At 39.5% G+C, this 24,445-nt stretch overlaps 2 protein-coding genes across 3 annotated transcripts; both read right to left on the bottom strand.

Annotated features, from left to right (window-relative positions):
- Positions 1-569: 569 nt before the first annotated feature.
- LOC110055013 (uncharacterized) lies at positions 570-5,461 on the bottom strand. The gene is made up of 2 exons (XM_020761395.2): positions 5,000-5,461; positions 570-2,337 (listed from the first exon to the last, which is right to left on the bottom strand). Exons 1-2 carry the CDS (start codon positions 5,097-5,099, stop codon positions 1,610-1,612), a joined length of 828 nt encoding a protein of 275 aa, XP_020617054.1. The 5' UTR covers positions 5,100-5,461; the 3' UTR covers positions 570-1,609.
- Positions 5,462-10,221: 4,760 nt separating this feature from the next.
- On the bottom strand, positions 10,222-24,004 carry LOC110055572 (uncharacterized). Of its 2 annotated transcripts, XM_020761970.2 has the most exons (13): positions 21,852-24,004; positions 21,089-21,431; positions 19,927-20,421; positions 18,920-19,123; positions 18,046-18,114; positions 16,918-16,990; positions 16,289-16,434; positions 15,420-15,504; positions 14,720-14,855; positions 14,369-14,612; positions 13,726-14,048; positions 12,948-13,131; positions 10,222-12,268 (listed from the first exon to the last, which is right to left on the bottom strand). In XM_020761970.2, exons 1-13 carry the CDS (start codon positions 22,934-22,936, stop codon positions 12,197-12,199), a joined length of 3,459 nt encoding a protein of 1,152 aa, XP_020617629.2. In that variant the 5' UTR covers positions 22,937-24,004; the 3' UTR covers positions 10,222-12,196. The 2 variants fall into 2 exon arrangements, with proteins under 2 accessions (XP_020617629.2, XP_020617622.2); XM_020761963.2 differs by lacking the exon at positions 10,222-12,268 and having other exon boundaries at positions 12,664-13,131.
- Between the last annotated feature and the right edge of the window lie 441 nt (positions 24,005-24,445).

The raw sequence follows: 24,445 nt of genomic DNA, 5'->3' as shown, positions 1-24,445 counted from the left end.
CGAAAAATCATTTAGGACAATCACAGGGGAATATCACTTAAGGCATTAACGCAACTTTTTTTTTCAATATTTGCTTCGTTGCAGGTCAAAAAGATGCTTAGACCATGCGCGCGAGCAAACAATAATCACGCTTAATTTCAAGCAGGGATTGAACTAATAGCAACTCAATCTACCTTGTCATTATGGACAAGTTTAAAAGGCAACAGCAGAAAACTGACGCAGAAAAAAAAACGAAACAAACTAGTGCCGGGTTTCTTAGCCTAATCGGCTCAGTCCAATTTAAGGCCAAGGAGCCGGCAGTGTGTGTTGCTGTAGAGGGGATTAACCAATCACATTCAGATATTAATATCTGGTTTTCAGTCAGTCAGAAGACTTATTCCTTAGGAAGTTGTCTAAGCTTATTAAAAGACGGTTGATGACTTTTTTTTACTGGCTCCTTAATTATGTTTAATCTTCCGAAATTTTTCTTTCCGCTGCAGCCGTGTCTATTTTTCCCATTATCTTAACATCCGCGTCCCAATGTTCGAGAAGTCGATGTTCAGAAAATTTCTGTGCCAACTTAGAAGGAATCATACTAAGACAAAATTTATTTAAACAATACACGACATTTTAACATTAATAATGATAAATTAGCATAATTTAAAAGAAAGATAAGATACAGTACAAAATCTACATATATCTGCCTCCACTCCAGACGTTTCTTTTTTTCTTTCTGAGCGTTATCAGTGATTGGGAGACTGGGACGCAACTGTTACAACTGGTAGTGAGCAGGGCGCATTGCGCCCTGTAACCCTGTAGTGAGTGAAGAGCGCAACCGCGTTTCCTCCTCCCCATGATTCCCTGCGCGTCTCCTCACTAGTTAATTATTATTTTTTTTACTATCGCGGGGGCGACTGGGTACGAGGAAGCACATGTATGACAACTTACAGACCGGCATGCTAAACCACAGACTTGTTTACCGTAACCGCCTTTCCGGTTTCGCCAGATTTCCAGACATCAAAGCGAAACGTCCTACCTAAAGTGGCATGAAACACTGTCCATCGTTGAACATATCGGAACCTCGAGTTCTGAACTTTGAACTTATATTTCTTATCCAGTATATCACTTTTCTCTACCAAATTATTCGCGAAAAGAAAGTTAGACAGTACGTAAAAAAAAACCTTGTTAAAGGCACTCTACAAATTCACGTAGTTATCTGACTGACCCGTTCACGTTCACCATGCATTCAAGCATTGAACACAATGACTGCAACAGACCGAAAAACAGCGTTGCAAGTGATTGACACTCGACAGACTTTATAAACAAGAGAGTAGTGTTTAAAGTTGATCTGTTTACAAATTATGAGATCATTTAGTGTCGGCAGACCTGAAACGAAAATTTATTGTCGGTAGACTTGACAGAAATTTAAATTTATACGCAAAAATAAACTATCAATTACTTATCCTTCAATGACAGTAAATTTTTCTAACAACTATAATTTTTTAAACGAAAACATCGGGCGAAATTGCCTTTGTTCCTTTGTAAAGAAGTTCATCAGTTGTGTTATCCGCAAGCTAGACATGATTTAACTTGCAGGATTTCCCGTTTGGAATTCTGTGCTGGAGGTTGTTCATGCTTTGTAAACAACGGCTGCAGACCGCTGACCGTTGCTACTGACAGGTGCAATTATCAGCTTTCCGCGTCTTTTTTGTCGTACCCAGTGCACCATTAGACAAATGAACGCGGACAACAACAAGGTGGCGACGACAGCGATCCAAATGCCGTGTTTTGAGATTATCACGGACATGTTTCCTTTGTTATCATGGCGAGTATTTTTCTGAGCTCCCTCTGTATGTGGGGCCTTGCTGCTAAGCTCTGCGTCAGTTGATATGGTCGTGTTCGAAGGCAAAGTCGAGGCTTGTGTTTTATTTTCTCTCAGGCGAAACTCGGCCAAACTTTCGTGGACATGATCCCCATTGCCATCGTCTCCGCCCGAATTCTGAGTGGGTCTGCTTGCGTTACTTTGGGTCGGCGGCAGAGGTCGTCGCGTACCGCGATGACTGTTGGGTATGATTGGAAATCCCAGATGATCTAGCGTAACATCGCTTCTGTTTCCCCTTAACATCTTCTCCATTTGAACCTCTCTTAGTCCTGTTAAGTTCAAGGCAGGTCCACCAGTTGGCCATGAGGTGTTTCTTCGTCTTGTTGGCCAGTCAAAGACGGGACGGCGCGTCAAAGTTGTAGCTACTGGGGGGACTCCCGTGGCAGTTAAGTTTTGCACTTTAGTCACGTTAGGCGAAGTATTGTTGTGGGACACGTCACGCTTTATTCGGTGCACGTGATTAATCTTCCAGCAAACTAAGAAGATGATCAAAAAAATGTTAATTATGAGGCAAGAAAACACTTTGAAGAGGTGTTTGATTGATCAGCGGTAGATTAGGCGACAGGAGACACACACGATGTTTTTGAAGGACACTTAAAATCTTTTAATAGAAAGAAATCCATTGAGCTTATGCAACATGGAAAATAATTCAAACAACATTTATCCAAAATAACTAATTGTATACAAAAGTAAGCTACTTAAAATAAGGATTTATTTGTTGAAAAACAAAGGAGGAGAGAGTCATGTTCGAAACAGACTCATTTTGGTTTCGAAAATGTCGTTAAAAGGTGACTCCCGCGCAAAAAAGCGGAAGTCATTTTAAAAACGACAAAGAACGAAAACTAACAAAAAAGTTGTGTTAGTCAGTGAACATTTCGTGACTGCATGCTTGTTGTAACTCCATTTTCTAATTCCGAAAGAAAGCAAAAACACAAAACTAGGCTTCGAAAAGATCCGATTACCTAAGTTTAAGATCACGCCTTCGATGTCACTGTTTACATAAACGAACAGTCGATAACCATGTTGTTTTTTAATATCAAGTTCTGTAGTTTGAGCTCCTAAAATGGATTTTTTTTGGTGGATGGTTTACTTTGGGTTTTACTGATATCAATTATTTATTGACACATCTGTCCAAATCTGAGCTTGCAAACTCTTTGCAAAGGCTAATCAGATACACCCAGCGACTCTGATCCTTAATCACGTGCTCATCCCATTAGTAGAACACGAAAAGCGTGCATCTCTAGATGTCTTTCATTTTTGAGACCAGTCACGAGGCAGTGGCGGATCCAGACTTTGAGCTAAGGGGGGCCCCGGTTTTGTTTTACTTGCCCTGTCGGCTTTTCTTCCTTCAGTCATTTCTTCTTTCTTCACCCAAAATAAGAGGAGGGGGGGGGCCCGGGCCCCCCGGCCCCTCCCCTAGATCCGCCACTGCGAGGCCTATAAAACGAAACGACTTCACCAAACTTGATTTTAAAAGAGACAATACTTTTCTAAAAGAGGGAATGAATGTTCATAATTGTGTCGAAATTCAGACAACAATTGGCAGAACTAGAAGTTATATTTCGTCATAGTTAATGATCAGACTAGAATATGGCGACAAAGGTACCTATTAAATACGGTGTTAATAACAATGAAGAAACGAAACAAAAAATGTATTATTAGCAGACAATGGAAAATTTTGAATTTTGTTATTTTCGTCCCAGTAAGAACAAAATGACCAAACATTATATTTTCGTGTTTCAAGACCGCATTGCAAACCACAAAAGTTCGAAACACTCGGCCGAATGTAGCCATAACAAGTTTCGCGCTGTCAAAGATTATGCCGAGAAAAAAAAGAGAAAGAATTACTGTCACAAAGACACAAAGATGAAATCAAATTAAAAGAGTTCCGACATTGAAAAAAATCAGCATACAAAAGAAATTCGAAATCTTTGTTTGGAAACCTTTGAACTTTCATGTTTCATAAAAAAATCTTTGCTCCTTTTCTTATGCTGTGCCAAACTTAAATGAGCGATTTAATTTTGTCCGAAGAAGTTTGTTGTTTTTGCAAACAGCGAAAGTGGGGAGTTTTAGGTCACGTCGCGACAGCAAAAGTGTTAATATTTGAACCTTCTTTCTCCGCGACCGCTGCTAGGTAACAGCAATGAAGAAACTACAGCCGGACATGCATATAAGACGTGTCGGCACGGATTGGAAACAAGACAAATTGAGCAATTTCTTAAGATTGATCGTTGAGGATTATTGTGTCTACCACAACCGTATTTCTTTTGTATTCCAGGAAATTCCTGATTACCTTCACTAGGACGAGCACAATGGCTTACAAAGCCCAGCGTGTTAATCAGGGACAAATAAACCTTTCTCTATTAAAACAATAACAGCATATGTAAGTCATATCGATTTGTTTTTTAGCTCAAATTTTCGCTGATTTTCATGTTGCAAGCAGTCAAAAACATTTGACCTGCAGTCTAGGTGTGATTAAATTTCGTAATGGCACCAAAACCTGCCGATGTACGTCCTACAATCTGTTGGTATAGTTGCCAAAGTAAACTTTTGAAGTAATAGAACTTGTTCGCCAAGGCGTTTTTTCTTTTACCGTGTTGCGCACACGAAGAAAGGAAAACATTCGTCGGCATCGACGGATCAAAAAGTCAAGAGTTTCTCAATTGGCGCGCAGATTCATCCGTCTTCTTCGTCTCGTTTCCCCCATTAAGAAACTCGTTACAAATGTTTTCTTTCTGTTCAAAGTATTTTAGTTATATATACAGCAATATGCGGTTATTTGTAAGTGACTCCAATTCACTGCTAAGTGATTTACATCCTCTAAAGATCTCTAACAGTCTGAGCACCACTTTAACACAACTCCATCGCCAGCGAAGAGAGGGCTGGGTGAGCATTTTAAGTCTATTGAAAGTTGACGCAACTACTTATTTTGACATTACCCGCAATGGGAGAGTAATTCGAAGGGTGAGAGAACGACAAAAAACTCTAGACTCAAAAGATTTAAGTCCGTCAATAACGGAAAAAAAAGCGTTTCTGTTACGATGCGCGGGGTGTCATGAACAAAGCTAATTAGAAATTTCCTTTTCACTCCACGAGTTGAGAGTTCTAGTCAAAACATCGGACGTCGTTTGCACGAACCTTGTTTTTGTCCTTGCTGCTTCAGGCTGGCTGCGGCTTCGGACGGCAGGAAGAGCAAACAAAGAACACAAGCTAAGACCAGGGAACTGATGGCTTTCATCTTCACGATGCAACGTCCTTAGGTGTTGTGGAATACTTCGTGTGCAGGAAACGCCTTGTAGTAAAACTAACCAGAGGCTCTGACACCTGATAGAGGCAGTTCTATCTCTGGCGCGAGTTACGACAAAACTGACTCATTTACACTCAAGCTGTGATTGAAGTCCAAATTACTGCCTGCAAAGGCCGCAAAGTATCTTGATTGACAGTACGTCACTGATTTCTGACGCAAGAGTTTCTTGGCCACAGTTGCCCATGACCACCACTGAAGATAGAAACCTGTTTGATAAGGTCAACCGATGATAGACTAGTATACAAGATGTGATATTTCTTGAACGACAAGATATATCCTTCAATGAGACCTGTGTATGGGTCCAATTTACACGGGCTTCTGTTGCGGTTAATAAGCACAGGTACATTTACATACCTCCCAGGTGCGTTCGTTAACTACCAGCCAAACCAAGGTAATTGGTGCTTAGAATGAACCTTCGATAGATTTTAGTGGAAACGACGAAAATGAAAGTACAAAATGATATCATGTTTTATAACTTGGGGGTGAAGTTGTCTTGCATGACAGGACACAGTAATGGTAAAGCTCTCGCCCTCTCGACTTCTCCTTTAAGGAAAGACATATTTCGTTTGTGGCCGGCACGAAATCTTGGACGTAAAAATTTGATTTGGTGTATCGTTATTAAGTTTTTCTAGTTCAAGGTCGTGTTTTGTGATGATCTGGGCGGGCGCGGGTTGTTTGAAAGCTGGTTAACTCTAACCCAGGATTAACAGTTAACCAAAGTATTAATTTTTCTTGTATAAAAACGTTTTTCGATTCAAATATTTTATGTAGTTTGAGATTACTCAAGCCCAAAACTGAAGGACAAACAATTTAAACAGAAAATCTCACCAAAAGAAATAACAATACTAAAATCAAAATTCTTGCTAATCCTGGGTTAGCTTAATTGGGCTTTGAACTGAACCCGGCCTAAAACAGCCTGAACTCGCCAGAAAGGTCAATTTGGAATGTGACTTGCACTTTTATGCGGCAAGTTGAACGTAAAGACTGCAAAATGACTATATCATGTAATTGACGAGACCCAAAATTGCTGACTTTTATTATCCAACTCCGCTCCGTACTCTGTGAGGTAACTGATACCGGCAACGAGCGAGTACATAGATATCACCCGATATTCAATTTATACCGTGAGAAACCAGTTATTGTAAACAGATTTCGAACGGCCCATGATCAATAACTACAGTATCCTTTTGCGTAAAAAAAAAATAATTGGACCTTTCTGTCGCCATATGCAGTGTCAAGAAAGAGCCACCATATCTGCTTGTTATGTGCGACTTCCTGTGTCCTCAATTTCGCAATTTGGCGGCTTTGCTTGCCTTGCGCAATTAATATAGTGCGTCTTTAATTTGAAATTAACGACAATCTCCACGAAAGAAAAACCATTTCTAGGGGCTTAGTGCATTCTGAAGTACTTTATATAACTACAATCAGTTCGCGAAGTTCAGCAGGTCCTAAATCCTTCATGCTTCTTGCATGAAAGTTTTGCAAATCCAGAATTTAGCCAGAACTCAACTAGGAGTCAACGGCCCCCTTTCTTCAGTTATTTTAGAGGTAGTTCTTATGTAAAGGTTGTGGCAAAAAGGCAAGTGCAACAATAACAAACACAGCTAAAGACGATCTAGAGGGAAGTAGATAGGTAATCCCTTGTCAAGGACTGAGTGTAAAAGTTGCTTCTAAAAGAATATCATTGACTCCCTCGTATTCCCCTCTGGTACTGAACTTCTGTTGATAACTTTTCCCGTTATTTTTTGGCATATTTTGCAATAAACAGACTGAAATGCCTCAAAAGATATATTCCATGGCAAGTCCATGGTCCACCTGTTTCCCTTTTAAAGAAAACAGTAAAAGCCCGGGCCTTGTAAGAGCCTACATCCTTTTTAAAGCGTGGCAAAATGGGGTTTTGTATTTTGGGATAGTTATTGACAATTCAGGCTAAGTAGGTTCTTAATTTTCTACGAAGGGAATGTAGTTGTTTGATTACCAGGAAAATAAATAATCTTGTGTTTGGTCCTTAATTATACAGCATACATTATGGTAAGCCTAGCAAAACTGATTACAGAGTGTGTTATGTAGTGTTGCCTCTATACAAGAGTTCATAATTTAACTTTAACACACATATAAGAACCAGCTTGATCTTGCTTGAGTAAACAGGTTTTTATATTTTTGGGTTTTAAAATGCTAAATTTCTGCCAGCAGGTTCTTAATCTGCTAGATTCTTACACGTGGGGTTCTACTGTTTTTGAATAGCACTGTTTTCATTTACACAGTTGAACTTTGATTGAGGCCATACGAGGTGAAGAAGACACCAGGAGATATAAGATGGCGTTGAAAGATGAAAACTAAATCATTAATGAAAGAGGTGGTTTGTATTAAGCCTTAAAGAACCAACTCTATTTGTAATTCATTCGTTGATAAATTCCTTCTTTGACAACATGTTTAAGAGTAGTTTCTTTCATGTTTCCATCTTAGAATGTTAATCGTTTAATGTCAGACAATACACTCAGTTTAAAATCTGATCTATCTTCTTTCGCTTGCTTTTGGAATCTTTTGGTTGCCGGAAATAGTTGTAACCAAATATCAAAATTATCAATACCAGTAACAAAACTGAAGTGCTACAAAACACATTTCAGTAATGACTATTTTTTGGCAAAAAGTTTCTTAAACCGATTTCTGTCAACCGTTTTGAAAAAGTGACAAAAGTTTCGTCAATGGAAACGAGAGAACAGAGCAAATACTTTCAAAAACAAAAATGTTGTGTTTGAATCCAGCCAAGTGACCTTGATTTTAAAAACATAGACACGCAACGGTTAATTAATAAATGAATCGGTACGGTCATCAATCAATAAGAATTCCCTCATAATCTTAGAGAACAAATTATCATACTTTAAGTGGAATGTGTTGATCGTCCGTTCCGCTAATGAGCCAGTTGGTCCGATAGACTTTTTCTTCCAATTATTGCTGCAAAAAAAGTTTCCTTTTTCTCTTGCACAGAAATTTCTTGTGTTTGTCTTGTGCTAGGCGAAAGCGAAGAAACGCTTTTGTTGTTAAATCAACTTGTGTGACCTATGGATATCATTTTCACTTAACATGAACGGGTTATTACGGTCAGGATCTCACGGGAGGCTTGAAAGCAATTCTGGGTCCAAAATAACCGTTATTGGTGACACGATACAGCAAGACTGCGGCTCATCGGAACATCTGTTCATTTTGTTGATAAGGGTAAACAGAGGCAGACAAACGGGGAAGGGGAAAGAGGGGGGGGGGGGGGGGACCAACGGGGATTCACGCTGTACATACGAATACGTAGGAAGGTATAGGGCGTCGAGAGTATGTAAAAAAGCACAACAACGGAAAAAAATCCTGCAAAATGTAGTAAATACTAAAGTTAAATTATGAAAAACTGCAGGTGGCGGGTAGGAAACAGGACTTCCGAGTTCCCACTTCCCTCATTTCTCCGCTCCCGTGGGGAAGTGCACAAATGCCGCGGGAGATCTGGCCTCGTCATGATTCCCGCAGATTACGTAATCAGCAACTTTATGTAAAACACTTTTTAATGAGATTTAACTAACAAGAACTCAACTAATTGTTTTCGAGTTTACTTTCCTTAAAATTAAGAGCGTTGGAAAGACAACCATCATCTCTTGGATTTCAAGTTCTTGTGTGGCATAAAATTTGTGGCGTTCTAATTCTTGCAATTTTTTTTTTTTTTTTTTTTTTTTGCGGGCGTGTTCACGATCTGTAAAATATGTAACCGCAAAAAAATCCTAAAGTCGAAGCACGTCAACACGGCAACGAAGACGGTTTTGATTACTTGGATAATACATTATTTTTACTGATGTATATAATAGAAATCGAATAGAGCTTTTTACGTCACTAGCAGAGCTGTTATTGTGATTCCCGCAGATTACGTAATCAGCAACTTTATGTAAAACACTTTTTAATGAGATTTAACTAACAAGAACTCAACTAATTGTTTTCGAGTTTACTTTCCTTAAAATTAAGAGCGTTGGAAAGACAACCATCATCTCTTGGATTTCAAGTTCTTGTGTGGCATAAAATTTGTGGCGTTCTAATTCTTGCAATTTTTTTTTTTTTTTTTTTTTTTTGCGGGCGTGTTCACGATCTGTAAAATATGTAACCGCAAAAAAATCCTAAAGTCGAAGCACGTCAACACGGCAACGAAGACGGTTTTGATTACTTGGATAATACATTATTTTTACTGATGTATATAATAGAAATCGAATAGAGCTTTTTACGTCACTAGCAGAGCTGTTATTGTGATTCCCGCAGATTACGTAATCAGCAACTTTATGTAAAACACTTTTTAATGAGATTTAACTAACAAGAACTCAACTAATTGTTTTCGAGTTTACTTTCCTTAAAATTAAGAGCGTTGGAAAGACAACCATCATCTCTTGGATTTCAAGTTCTTGTGTGGCATAAAATTTGTGGCGTTCTAATTCTTGCAATTTTTTTTTTTTTTTTTTTTTTTGCGGGCGTGTTCACGATCTGTAAAATATGTAACCGCAAAAAAATCCTAAAGTCGAAGCACGTCAACACGGCAACGAAGACGGTTTTGATTACTTGGATAATACATTATTTTTACTGATGTATATAATAGAAATCGAATAGAGCTTTTTACGTCACTAGCAGAGCTGTTATTAATCAAGCGGAGATTTTCTTCAGTTGCTATAACCCCTATTGACGTACCAGAAATCCACAACAACATTACGTTGTATTAAGAAAATTAAGAAAATGTTGTAATTCCAGTTGCACCCAGTTTGCTAAAAGTAAACCGCAAAACTCCATTCTCTGCATGAAGAACCAAAAACCAGCTTCTCTAAATTGCAGCAATTACTGAGATCCCGCAACCACAAACATTAATCCGCAAATTTTAACACGTCCAAATACTATGCGCCACACACAGCTACCATGCACTAACCTAGATTCTTAGCTCTTGATTCTCTACAAGACCCACAGAGGCGACTTGTTCATCTCACAGATCTTTTCGTCAAATGCAACATTATTTTCAAAGGAATCCAGAGCAAAACACGTATCACATGATGAGGGTATTTATTTCCTTGGGTGGCAGAATTACAGAAGGAATTACGTTTGATATACCGTCTAAATATATCTATAAAACATATCCACTTCCACAGTTAATTGGGTTCACCTTTGGATTTTCCTCCAGGCATCAGCAGGTTTCCTTCCGCTTGTTTACATTGGGCCGTAAGTGGACAAGTAATGTATTAAATAATATTTACTTTTCAATTACAGTGGAAGTTCTCGTAAGCGGACACCCACGGGACGCGAAAAAGCTCTCGGCGTAACTGGAGCTGGCCGCTTACGAGAATAGTTCTCGTAAGCGGCCACTAGAGTTGTAAGGGAAAGATGGCCGCCTAAGGGAGTTTGTCGAGCTTACAATAAGCATTGAGAATGCAAAAATACCACCAAATAATGATGTTTTTGGTTTTATTGCCTTGTGCAATGCCGCGATAATGGCGATAACTGCATGTATACAGTACTGTGTACTGCAGTACTAGGAGTGACCCTGAGTGTTTTTTTATTTAAAAATACTGAATCATAATTGAGCCAGCATTGACATTAGCATTAATAGTCTCACTGTAACAAAAAGCAGTGATGCAGTTCACAAATATTTACAAGTATCCTTCAAAGTCAGGCCTAATTTCTTTCATGTGTCCGCTCAGGGGAGGTTAAAAACAAAGGAAAAGTCTAGATCGTAAATTCTTCAAGTGTACGCGGCCGCTTACGGGAATGAATAAATACAGAGTTTGTGTGGGAGTTCAAACGGGGTTTTGTGAAGCCGGTCGTTAGAAGAGCTGTCCACTTACGAAATTGTCCGTTAAGAGAGCTTCCATTGTATCTTACTATGTAGCTACGACACCTCACGTAACTTTTGCTATAAATACTGGCGTTTTCCCTTCGATAAACCTGAAGAAGACTGGTATTGGCCAGCCGAAATATTGCAAAACAATTACGCCCTTTTACACGTTGTTGGGGAGGCGCGGTGGCCTCTGAACTTAGTTTTTAAATTATGTTCTTTTAGAAAACGGTCTTAAGAAAATACGCGCGCTGATCGGTTAAAAAATCGTGTTTCTATTAAACAATTAGATTATGAGCTCGAGATTTCTATCGCGTGATAGTTGACGAGGGCGCAGACCGAGTCAACTATCACGCATAGAAATCGAGAGCGAATAATCTAATTGTTTTTGTATAAATCTACTAGTCGTTCAAAACTCTATCTAAATCCTCTTCACAGACACTTCGAAAACGCCAAGAAGCGCCGTCATTTTGTTAACAAGGGTACACTGCTACGCTACTCACTATCTATCACAGAATAGATAGTGGATAGCGTAGCCCATCAGAGGACGGCATTCGTGATAGAGCGCTAGTAGATTTATACTAAAACTCGATAGGAACACGGTGCGTGTTTTTCTATTTCTTAAATATTGGTTTTATTTTAGATTTTAATTTAGGTCTTAAAATACTTATAATAAGTCTTTTATAATTCTTAATCGAGGGCCACAGGTTTATTAGTTGTTTTAACTATTAAGTGTAAACACTCTCTAGGTAAAGTTTGATTGATTGATTGATTGATTGATGGGTTCGGATCGAGCGGTCCACGCTCGACTATGCAAATTAGGCGATACTGGTTTAAACAAGGATTTATCTGCAAATACATGAATGGTCATCGTAGTTATGTACTCAACTTAAAGGAGTTGAGTCATTTAGTTTAGCCACGTACAAAATTACCTTTACTGAATTGGAAGAAACCTTAAATAGTAGTTTACCAAGATAGAAAATCACCGAAGAGATAATAATAGACCATAAAGGAAAAAGGATGGTTAAGGATGGAGAAGAGTAACACGGATTAAAAACAACGAACTTGAAACTGTTAGGTGTAACTTTTCAAGATTCAGAAACCTTGACATAGCTCCTTTAAGAGCTTTTGAGATCTTTATCATATTCAAAGATTTCCCCATCTACACGTGGTCCACCATAGTGTGACGTCATCGAGATGTTCTTGCGTCACAAAGAATCCAGGAGAAAAGCAGAGACAACACGGTTAAGCACAGCATTACCTGAAACCGAAACAATCAGACTAATAAACAAACTATAACGATCATGGCAGGGAGACATGAACAGTGAATAGTTTTTAGCACGAACACACACTTGAACTACCTAGGACTGCGTGTAAGCTTTAGTGGTGTCTCACTGAGTAGCTAATCCAGAGGTCATTTCTAAAGACCGAGCTGTTCAGAAGCGGGATTGAGCTGATCCAGGATTAGATTCAAATCCAGTTTTCCTTTAAGTTGACATTGACAATTTCTCTCAGTGTTTGTTGTCTAACTTTAGGCAATGTCGAATTGTTATTAATAAATACAAATTAGCTAATTTAAGAAATCTTTGAGATAACAGACATAACCACTTTGTTTCACTTTTAATCCTAGATAAGTCTACATTTTGATTTCAGTTTTGCAAATTTTGAAGTGAGTTGTTCTGTTTATACTTTGTCCCATCTAGTTTTGAATCTGGCAGATCTCAAACCCTACAAAACTGGCCGAAGAAGCCGGTAATAATTACAGTCTCGAATAACTTCGAATGCATGGTTCGGTTTTCGAACGAGCTGTTTTGAAGAAGCGCAGGATCTTATATGTTCTCTTGCCGAGGGCGGGAGCAAAATAAAACCACAGGGGGCGGCGGGACGCTTGAAAGAACGCGAACGCTAGAGTAGAGACAGTCTAAAAATATCATACTTACCACGAGATGCCCATAAGGATTCACGGAATCAAAATTAAATCTGGCCAGCACAGCATTACCATCTGTACTGATACAGTTCAATTTAGACTCGTAATCACAATTCAGATGAACATCTTTTAACAAGACTTTCGTGATGGCTGAGTAGCCATAGAACTGTGGATTGACGTAGAATAGTAAATTATATCTGAAAAAAAGAAACGAGCAGTTTGTTACTACCATTCAGTTCTGAGAGTTTCCATTCTCTTTAAGGGTCTGCACAGACTATACAGTTGGCCAGAGTAGGGACTCAAGGTATCGGTAACTAAATTTGTTTTTGTGATATCACGGGGGTAACTAGCATTCACTGCGCATGCCACAGTATAAGAAATCGCCGTCCAAAAATCACTGAAGATGGCTCAGTTTTTGACTAATGAATCACAGACAAGGACAAATTAGTTGTCAACAAATGTATCAACATCGAAAGTAGTTTTTATTGTTACATAAACAAAACTATACATTTGTTTATGATTTCTATATTTACAGGTTGCTTTACACACTGGCTCTTTAGCTATTGACAACTTTCTGTTATCGACAACTAGTTATAACTCTCGTTTCTTTAAAAAACCCTCTCTATTCCTTCGAGACCCCAAGGCAGAGTTCAAAAGAGGCTAACGAAATCGTCCAATAAATAAACAAACAAACAAACAAACAGGAAAAGAAAGTTGGCGATTTTCATCTAAATATAATTGATAACCAACAAAAAAACGCGCTATAGGCATTGTATAGAATAGATACTCACCCTATCGGCATCTGATCTCGCGTGACAATGAACCCGCCAGAGAACCCTGCTAATATGGCTATAACGAGGCCTGCGTGACAAGCGTTACTTGGTGTAACGTAAGTGACCATCATGTACAACGCTATCCATGTTTGGTTTAACACCAGTGAAACGACAGTCACCAGGAAAAATCGCCACCAGTTATATGACGTTATTACCATGAAGTATGTTTGAACTGAGTTCGCGAGCACTGGTAACAGACAGGCAGCGGATGTGCTCAGAAATGTTTGTATCACGTGTTCATAGGAGTAACCGACATCTAGTGAAGATTCCACGCGACAGATCTGTTAAATTGATGATACAAATAACTTGTAATCGTTGACTTAAGATTTTTGCTCCGAGTAAACCACAAATGGAAATAAATTCAATGTTAACACAGCCACTACAGTACTAACAGGCCATTCCCTAGTTGCCTTTTGCCTCTGTGACAAACCTTCGTGCGAAACCATTCATATGAAAATGTGGTCTCCCTACAGGTTCATTTCATGTAAATCAAACTCCTTTCCATATGAAAGGTTTTGCATGAAGACTCGCTTGAAACAGAAGCACAAGGTAACTCGGAAATGGCCTATTTGAAAGCGTGTTCTTTTTTTTTTTCACTTACGTCCAGGCTCCTATTGATATGGTTCAGTACAACCGAGCTTAGAAAGAGTAGACTGGGGATAGACGCGCCACAGTAAGCCGTGATTATCTGCAAATGCGTCTCTGCTTGCCAGTAGATAATGCCAGCGGTTAATCCAAATACGGAGAACATGATTGGCAGATAAACTGCCTGACCCAGGGTGGACGATAACGAGGCTCTGTAGTCTATTACAAACAACCTGGTAAGGAGTCCACCATGATCCAAACTGCAAACAAGAAACTTCATTAGGAATTTATGAAGTACAAGCCAAGGCTTAGCGAGACTATATAAAATGTCAAAACGCTTGTTATAAAATGCTTCATGTCGATATACCTGTTCTGCGATCCTGGTAAAGTATGTTTCTCTCTTGTGTTCGAGTGCACGACGTCTTTTACGGCTGGTTCGAATTGCCTTTGTACTATCATCGCATCTTTTAGCCTCTTGTTTTGAAGGATATCTAAAATAATGTCTTTAAAAGGTTGAAAAGTCATCATGACGGTCAGTTTATACGCCAGAATCCTTCCACAGCTCGTTGAGCGAGTGTTGAGAGAGAATAAATAAAAGAGATGCTCGTAGTAGCGAACGTCAAATGCATACAAAATCGGCCTAAATTTACTAAGGAAGCGAACAAAATAGTTCATTCAGTGTTTTAAAGATCAGCTGGACCAGGTTGTTCCAAAGCCGAAAATGCAAACCCAGGATTAAAAGTTAACCGAAGTATTAAATTTTCTTGAATAAAATTGTTTTTGCCTGCTTATGTTTTGATTCGTTTGAAATTACTCTAGCTCAAAACTGAAGCACAAACGATAGAAACAGCAATCGTCATCGAAGATTTACAAAACTGAAATCAAAATTCTCACTAATTCTGGGTTAGCTTAATCAGGCTTTGAACAACCGTTGCGTTACTCGTAATTTAAATAAACCACAACCCGTTCAAACTCACATGAACTTAATATTGAGAGATTTTGAGAGTTTTTGTTGGAAACTGAATAACTGAAAACAATAAAGACAACAAACTTAAACATCAAGGCACCTTCCAATTCTGCAGCTTTCTCGTTTTTATCCGTCACTAGGCTGTAGCAATCTGAAAGTCTTGAAGGCGCTCCCTTGTACAAGACCTAAAGGATTAAATTCGAAGTTAAACTTAGGGAGGGATAATAATTTAATTTAGAGCGAAAAAATTCTGACAGTACTATGACTACGATATAATCATACTGGCTTCGGTCTTTCAGAAACCGAATATAACGCCCTTAAACAAGTCCCGCGGTACTGAAAGGAGTGTAGCCCAGCCACTTTCACACCCAACCGCCAGTCATTCATCGAATAATAAACAGCTGTCAGATAACCTGTGCATCCTCTATAACAGTTCGTAATAAGCTGTGTTTCATTTATGCTACGCTAAGGCCCTTCAGTATGTTACACCACATTGTTGTTAAACGTTAGAACTTCTGAGAACTATACTCAAATTGCTAGAGAGACCGGACAAACCATACCCTATTTCAAACCAAAATGTTCAAAATTTTTACTGTTTCAGACCAAAACGGCTCAAAAATCACAGCCCTTCAGTTAGACGGTGAACATACGTACATAGTATATAATTAATATAACTGGAGGACACGCGTGAGTTTGAAGGACGCTAGACTACACGAACAACGTGTGTGACTGCGAAAGTAGGAGTTTGAATTTTGCGCACGGAAGGTGTGAAATCTGTTAGCAACCAAGCCTCTTCCGGGCGTCCAGTTAGTTGGAGCGCAGCGCGAAGAATCGGCAAAGCAAAATAAAGGAGACAGACTAGACGCGTGGAGGAAGCCATTAGGTAAAATTCCCTTTATGCCAGGTGTCGGTCTTAAAATTATTTGGTGTCAGAGCAAGAACAGGCCCGAGTCTACCCTTCTCGCTCACCTGTTTATCAGACAGTAGAACCAACTGATTGAAGAGTTCAGCGGTTTTCCCCGGTAGGGCTTGTGTGGTGATAATCACCAAGTGTCCATTCTTACAAAGTCCTTTTAGAACGTTCAACATTTCCATGGAAGACGCGGAATCCAGACCTGAAATGACATCCACCGCAAAACTGTAATGTCTTGTAAAAACTCTGAAAATCTATTTACATCGTTTGATTCTGTATAACCGTACTCGACAGTCGTGCAAAAATCTTGTTAAAACAAGAAACCTATAGAGAGTTAGATGGGAATAGCATCCAACGAGACTTTTCTCTGAGCTCCTTTGAGACCCATCGACTATCATACCCGCCCGTCAAAATAAGAAACCTCTTTCGTCGATTTTTAGCAAAATCTGAGGAAACTCGCTTGAAATTTGATTGGAGGGCTCGTGTGCGGCTGAGAGGAATCAAACGAGGACAGTCATCAACCCTAGTCAATTCTCACTTCATTTTTTGCCTCTACTGACACTTTCAAAGATGTTCGTTAAAAGTTGTTAATTAAAGAGAAAATAATCAATAGTGAAAGGGGGTAAAAATTGAGAATGGCGAAAGAGTCATACCTAGCTCCCACGCGGTTATAATCTTACCATACCTGTGATTGGTTCGTCTAAGAAAATGGCGAGAGGTCTGGTAATGACCTGCAAAGCCAGGCACAAAAGGCGTTTCTGAAAAGAGAGAACAAAAAAGATCTCGAATAAAAAAACTGAGCTATTCAAAAACAAAAACAATGCATATTTGTCCTCTTCATGCTTACAGATGAGAGACGTAAATTGATTCTGGGTTTATTGTTTGCAGGTAGAGCGAGTACAGCTCCTTAGAAATATGTTAGTCGTGCTAAGTGACTGGGCCATGCGAAAAAAAAGTAAGGAAAAAAACTGGGGAAGAAATAGGACATACAAGCGTACAAACAAGCACAATTAATGAAAGTGAAGAATGATCATCGCAGTTAATTTTCCAATTTAAGCAATTGGAAAGAAGAAGCCTGAAAAAATCAGGGCTTCAACGGGATTCGAACCCGTGACCTCCGCGATACCGGTGCGATGCTCTACCAACTGAGCTATGAAGCCACACATTGGGACCGAGGTCAATTAGTTGAGTTCATATCTTCCCGTGAGGAGTGAAATGATGTGAAGTTTATATGAAATAATTCATATATGAACTGCGGTTGTAGATGAAAGTGAAGAATGATCATCGCAGTTAATTTTCCAATTTTCTTCTTTCCAATTGCTTAAATTGGAAAATTAACTGCGATGATCATTCTTCACTTTCATCTACAACCGCAGTTCATATATGAATTATTTCATATAAACTTCACATCATTTCACTCCTCATGGGAAGATATGAACTCAACTAATTGACCTCGCTCCCAATGTGTGGCTTCATAGCTTCAGAGCATCGCACCGGTATCGCGGAGGTCACGGGTTCGAATCCCGTTGAAGCCCTGATTTTTTCAGGCTTCTTCTTTCCAATTGCTTAAATTGGAAAATTAACTGCGATGATCATTCTTCACTTTCATCTACAACCGCAGTTCATATATGAATCATTTCATATAAACTTCACATCAAGCACAATTAATAAAAAGTGGTCGAGGGCTGTGCACAGATTAACTAAAATTTCAAGTACATCGGTGTACCAGTCAATAGTTCGAAATGAGAGATCTGCGGGTCATTACCAGGCCTCTACAAGCAAAACTTAAAGTGCGTTACATAAGTCAACAAACCTGCAGCTCAGTGAAGTTCTTCTTCCATGACCCGCCAAATGTTCTGTCTGCTACAGAAGTGAGGTTCAGCTATGAAAATAACAGAACTACGCTCAAACATTTACTAACGGCCACCTCCCTACAACGGCACCTCTCTACAGCGGCCACATATTTTCGTCCGAATTGAGACATTTGTTGTTATTTTAACCTCCCATTAATGGCCACCTGTCCACAATGGCCAGTTAACTCTGATAGGGTGACCGTTGTAGAGAGATTCGACTGTAATTAGTTAAACGTTCTTCTGGGAGCTCTTTTTCTTTTTTTTTTTCTTTTTTTCTGCGAGCTCTTGCGCTTTAATTTTTCCATGGATGTAGTCGCTACTCTCTTCTCTTTAGATTGGCAAAAATATAAATAATGAACGAAACAATGGCTCTAGTACATGGGCGCTATATTTTTTTTTCCTAATCGCCCTCTGCGAAAGAAACCTACATGAGGCCGGCCCTTAAATGAATATCTTGTAGAACAGGATCCATGATGATAAACTCACCATTAATTTAATAGGACCTTCACATGCTACGTATGGGAGGCGCGGTGGCCGCATGGTTAGTGCGCTCGACTGCGGATCGAGCGGTCCGGGCTCGAGTCCTGGCCGGGGACATTGTGTTATGTCTTTGGGCAAGACACTTTACTCTCACAGTGCCTCTCTCCACCCAGGTGTATAAATGAGTACCGGCGAATTTAATGGTGGGGGTAGCCCTGTGATGGACTAGCATCCTATCCAGGAGGGAGTAGAAATACTCCTAGTCGCTTCATGCTGCTGAAACCGGGATAAGCTCTGGCCTGATGGGCCACTTGCCTCGTATACAGGCTTAACCTTACCTCGCATGCTACATACCTCCGAAATTATTTGCTCCACTCGTTCGAACTTCGCCGCTTTGTCCGTGGTTCTGGACATCCTCATGAAAGCAGCTAATATGAGATAATTCCTGACGGTAATTTCTCCGTAGTAAGGAAAAGTAAACTTGGACAGGAAACGAGTTTTACTCGCATAGCTAGCTTTGGCTTCATTTTGTCCGACACCGTTTACAAGCACGTGTTCCTTTGGAAAGAAAATTGCAAAGAATTATAGTGAAACGTGAAAAAGTCAGTATTCGATTCCTTTCCGTTTTCACTAAGGAGGAGAAATTTGAAAACGGGTTTTTCACTCTGAAAACGCATCAAATATTTTTCGTTCACATGACGCCGGAAAATTTGAAAACGCAACAATCACCGGCCATTTTGGATTTGTGTTTGAGGAAACTAGGTCAGGGAAATCACTTGATTATCGCTAGGCCATCGTTTTCCAAAAACTCCCTTTTCAAAATTTTTTCCGTCCACACGAAAACAAAAAGCCGCCGTTTTAAAATTCCTCCAGTTTGAAGAGCGTTTTCGAAAAGCTCCGTTTTCGTGACGGATTAGTGGACGGTAGGATTAACCGTAGAAATATAGCTGCGTTTTCAAATTTCTCCTACGTAGTGTGGACGCGGCGTTAAACACTACGCTTTTCTGAGCAGTACAACGGTTTTGCAAGTGCGTTTTAAATCTTAGTACGGCAAAGAAATGTACAAAGATTTATAACGCACGTGCACAGCTATGGTGACGTTCTCGTTGCCTTCGTCGTCGTGGTTTGCTTAAGTTCCCTATTCTTTCTGTTCTTCAAAGTCAAACTCCGTGTAGAAATTTTGCGCAATAAAATTCTCTACGTCGTATGTTCTAAGAAACGAGGTAAAATCCTAAAACTTCGCAGACTTGCAAAATGTTAGCCTAAAGATAAATTATACCCGAATAGTGTGACTTTTGACACGCCTGACGTAATTATCAAAACGCAACGTTGTCTTCTGTTTGGGTTCAATGTGAACTTACCTTGTTGCATCTACACATCAATCTTCCACTCAGAATCTTCAGCAATGTCGTTTTGCCCGCTCCCTGTTTTCCTACTATGGCGATAAATTCACCTTGTTTAAAACACAATGTTACATTGTGAATCCCTCGCGCGTAAATAGCTTTTCTTTTGTCCTTAATGTCTTGATCAACGCCTTGTTTCGGATGGGCAATATTGTGATTGTCCCTCCGTTCTTCAGACTCGCCTCTGTCTGCATGATTTTTGATTTTTTCCACCTCATCAGCATGATGCTTTTGCCGGAAAACCATCCGTAAATATTGCACCGTTCTATAAAATATCGTGTTATATCCTTTGGCCGTGTAGTCATCAGAAAGCTGATCTTCATTCTTCCTTGAATGCTCTTCAACGTTGTCTTGTGCCGTTTCTGGCACATCGTTGAAGCTTTGCGGATGTTTTCGATCTTCTGGTGACGAGTACAGCAGTGTTATTGCCTCATTAGCTTCATAAACGGACACCTGATAAAGTTAATGAAAACCCTGATGTCAACAAATGAGGCCTCGTCCACACTACGCCGGGCGAATTTGAAAACGCAGCTCCATTCCTACGGTTAGGCTTACAGTCCGCACTAATCCGTCACGAAAACGGAGCTTTTCGAAAACGCTCTTCAAACCGGAGGAATTTGAAAACGCCGGCTTTACGTTCTCGTGTGGATGGAAAACATTTTGGGGAGCTTTTCGAAAACGATGGCGTCACGGTGATCATATGATTTCCCTGACCGAGTTTTCCTCAAACACAAATCTAAAATGACCACTGATCGGTGCATTTTAAAATTTCTCCGGCCTTGTGTGGACGGAAAACATTTGATGCGTTTTCAGAGTGAAACCTCCGTTTTCAAAATCCTCCAGCGTAGTGTGGATGGGGCCTAAATTCTTAATGCTCACGATACATTGCTTCAGGAATTAGTTAGAAAGTATTATTTTAAATTTTTAAATCCATTCATCAGTATCCTCAGGCTCGTATTAATTGGTCTTTCCTTCCAAAATGTGATGTGTGCACCACAATATCTCCCGACAGTTTTTCCTCCCCGAAGTATCGACATGACACCAAATAGTTTTGCATTTCTTCAAGTAAATAGAGCAGTAAATACATGTACAAAAAAGTAGAACTCATAAAAACTTTTACCTGTGAATTTTTAATATGCTCTTCAAGGTAATGTCTCCGAGATCGTTTTAGAAGAGCTAACTGGGACACAAAACAGAACTTCAACACAACACACGCCACTGTGAACAACAGGGACATACACAAGACAACACCGTTGAGCACCTCGCCCCAGTCCGTGGCAGTGTCGACAAATTTGAGCATCTCTGGACACGTTGGATTGCACATTGCTCCAAGACAGCTGTCAGTCACTCTCACGGGTTGATCACGTGTCTTTGCCCATTTATGGAGAGTAGAGTGTAAAGTGATTGTCTCGTGTCCACGTCTTATTGCTGTAGATAACCATGTCCCAGGCCTTTTGGTCATACTAAAGAATTTTTTCGAAAACAGTAGGCAAATATAGCACTGGTCAAATGGACACTCTGTAAATCGTTTAAGCATACGAAGATTATGAAGTCCTAAACAGTTAGTTAATTGGACATTCAGCTCAGGTTTACTTACAAGAAGTTCGTCACGGAGCTACGGTCATATTGAAAGCCCTCCTATCACCCCCCCCCCCCCCCCCAAAAAAAAAAATGCATGGGGGTTGCTTATAGAGCTGTAGAAAGATTATTCTGGAAAAACCTTTGTCCTTGATTTAGTTCGAAAAAAACCCCAAAACCCAAAAGATTATCATATTATATCTTAGTGTGAAATTTCTGTCATCCCGCATCCCGCCTCCATTTTTACTCTTATCCCGCATCTTGCCAAACCTATGTTGGACCCTTTGTTATGGACAGCTACTTACCCAAATACGGCATTTCCTTGAGTGAACATTCTAGTGTAGTGTAGCACTCCATCCTGGTCTCGTAAACTTGACATACTAAAGAACGTGTGTTGAAAACACGCGGGGACAAAATAGCTGAAATTTGAAGATTTAATGGCAACCAAAGATTGATTCATAGCGCCTCCGTACAAATCAACCAGCGTAATTAAATCAGTTGCACCATTGTCCGCCACATTTTCTCTTTTGGAGAAACGCTCCACACTGTCGCCTATGATGTAGATATCAAACATACTGAACACGAAAAACGTTGGCACATTTGAAGGGTAGTATCCTCGGGTAAGCATACATAAAGCTGACAGACAGCACGGGTATCCTTCGGTAAAGTCTGCGCACGCGCGAGGTAACGGCTTGCCAACGTTGTAGAATTCCTCTGTAATCTTTGATGCGATGCTTTCTTGGAAGTTTATGAACCATCCACCATCGATGATCGCTGAAAGGTTTACATCTAAATTCCTAGACGACAGAAGGTCCTGTAACCACTGTACTTGATTGTAAGCGCCGACAGCGCCAGCGCTACTTCCAATCAAAACAATTTCGCGAGCACGGTCTAAGCCCTGCATTAGTAGGTCAAAAATAACGCTTTGAAATATAATTTTACCGCTGAAAACAAAATCATCTTCAGAGCTGTTGTTTTGGAAGCTTGATGCTTTTGTTTCTGTCCCAAGAAATGCATCACTGCTACAATAAGGAATCAAAACGCGAGAAAAGTCGTTAAATAATCCATTTTCGCTCTGAGAGGTCGACAGCAAATCTCTTCCCTTAATTGAGTCTGGCATGTGTTGCGAAGTCATTAAAACCTTTGTGTATTCGTTTCCAAATCTTGCAAGGCACTGAGCCTTCGTCAAACAGTAGGCCCCGCTCTCCAAAAATATGATCCACTTTGAAGTGCTCTGTACTCCCAAGAAAAAAACAGCAGAAGAACCATCGTTGCACAAGGCGTCTTTGTTGCTGAGCGTCTTCTTAAACATCGTGTCCGAACTGGAGACACCACAGTGAAACAATTGAAAAGATGAAAGCACAGCTGACAAGAACAGTCTTAACAACATCTCGACAAGGAGAAATTCCGGACGTTTTCTGTAACTCTAGGTGAAAACTTACAAGTATTGTCTAGTCTCATGGAGGAAGCTGAAAATGCTCGAGAAAACAACAGCAATCAACACAAGTTTACCGTTATGTTGGTTTTTACGAGATCAAAGCAAAAATAAGTGACTTATTCAATCTCAAAAATGTACCATAAAAGTGGCATTTAAGTTGCACTTAAGGCTTATCAATTATCTCCTCTTTCAATATTTATGCCCCCCGCTGGTTTTTTAGCAGGTTTATATGCTTTTAACATTCTCTTAGCTTGTCTTTGCGGGTGTCTAATTATATTCTAGAGAACTAAGTAATAAATAAAACGTTACCTAAAAGGTTCGTCATTAGTAAAAATTAGTAGATGTCAGGTTAAATTAGTTATCATTCTAACTGTGAAGATATTTGCAGTTTTGTAACGTCGTTACATAAATTCAGTAACTAAAGGAGGGCAAACATCGAGAGGAAAATCATGTCTCAAAACTAATAACTAGTTTTTTACTTTCGGGGAAACATGGCTAAAGAAATAATCGACCTATTTAACCTGACGTGAATTCAGTTAAACGTCTATATTCGTGTTCACTCAAAGGTTATTTGGTCAAAGATCCCATAATTTACTTAGTTATTAGACTGAATTATTCTTAAGTTTCTCGTTAAAGCGCAAACCGAACGAGCTATTTGCCAAACATTTTCTTGTTAACTCAGTCGTGAAGTTTATGGCTTTGGAAAAAAATCCACCTGTTAGAGGTCCTGTTCCATTAAAGCAACTGCAAACAAAGCCCGTGGCCTAAAGTCTTTGTTTCTCCTATGTGTGAAAGCCGAAAAAAGTCTAGGAAAAACGAGAAAGAACAAGAGAACGAAGCGGGCTTTTCGCAACGTGTCTTAACTCGCTATTTTCGTGCAAAAGAGATCATCTTACGAAACAAGGCAAAGGCATGAATGATCAACACAGTTATGTAAACAACTTTATTACGCAGTTGGGAAATTAACGCCTGAAAAATAATAAATTTATTTTCAGGCGTTATTTTCTCAATTGCTTAAGTTTGTGTACATAACTGCGTTGATCACTCATGTCTTTACATCTTTCTCCGCAGTTCAAATTTAAGATATTTCATATATACACTTGCACTCAAGAAACGATATTAAGATAACGCCAAAAGAATGTTTACATCTATAACAGCCGAAGACTTATCACAAACGTCGGCTTAGAAAAATATCTAGTTTGCCAGTGCCTTGGGGCATGTTACCATCATGTTTTTTTTTAATCTTACAGCATTGTCGCTTCTATTAATTATAATGACCAGTTCAACGGCAAATACCGTAAGTTTCCTATTAAATACATCTAGATAGGACATAAATGAAATGCTACCACCTAATAATATTTTCTCTGAATTAGCTTAGGTTTTAGTGAAAGTATGACGGGAAACGAAGGAAATGAAGCATTTTCAAGCCAGTACCCCCAGGGCATTTGACTAGTTCAGTCG

The sequence above is a fragment of the Orbicella faveolata genome, unplaced genomic scaffold (genome assembly GCF_042242905.1).
Source record: "Orbicella faveolata isolate gen_17 unplaced genomic scaffold, um_ofav_v1 contig_27, whole genome shotgun sequence".
In the NCBI taxonomy this organism is placed as follows: domain Eukaryota; kingdom Metazoa; phylum Cnidaria; class Anthozoa; order Scleractinia; family Merulinidae; genus Orbicella; species Orbicella faveolata.
This window is presented reverse-complemented; position numbering and strand designations above follow the sequence as displayed.

What these genes read in the sequence shown, in the direction of transcription:
- LOC110055572 (XM_020761963.2), bottom strand. Translation starts at nt 22,936, where the DNA reads ATGTTGTTAAGACTGTTCTTGTCAGCTGTGCTTTCATCTTTTCAATTG. An exon ending in CTTAGACGAACCAATCACAG is followed by an intron (nt 16,435 to 16,917) that starts GTATGGTAAGAT and finishes ATGTCATTTCAG; the next exon opens with GTCTGGATTCCGCGTCTTCC. An exon ending in TTCTACTGTCTGATAAACAG is followed by an intron (nt 15,505 to 16,288) that starts GTGAGCGAGAAG and finishes TTAATCCTTTAG; the next exon opens with GTCTTGTACAAGGGAGCGCC.
- LOC110055013 (XM_020761395.2), bottom strand. Translation starts at nt 5,099, where the DNA reads ATGAAAGCCATCAGTTCCCTGGTCTTAGCTTGTGTTCTTTGTTTGCTC. An exon ending in GCAGCAAGGACAAAAACAAG is followed by an intron (nt 2,338 to 4,999) that starts GTTCGTGCAAAC and finishes TCATCTTCTTAG; the next exon opens with TTTGCTGGAAGATTAATCAC.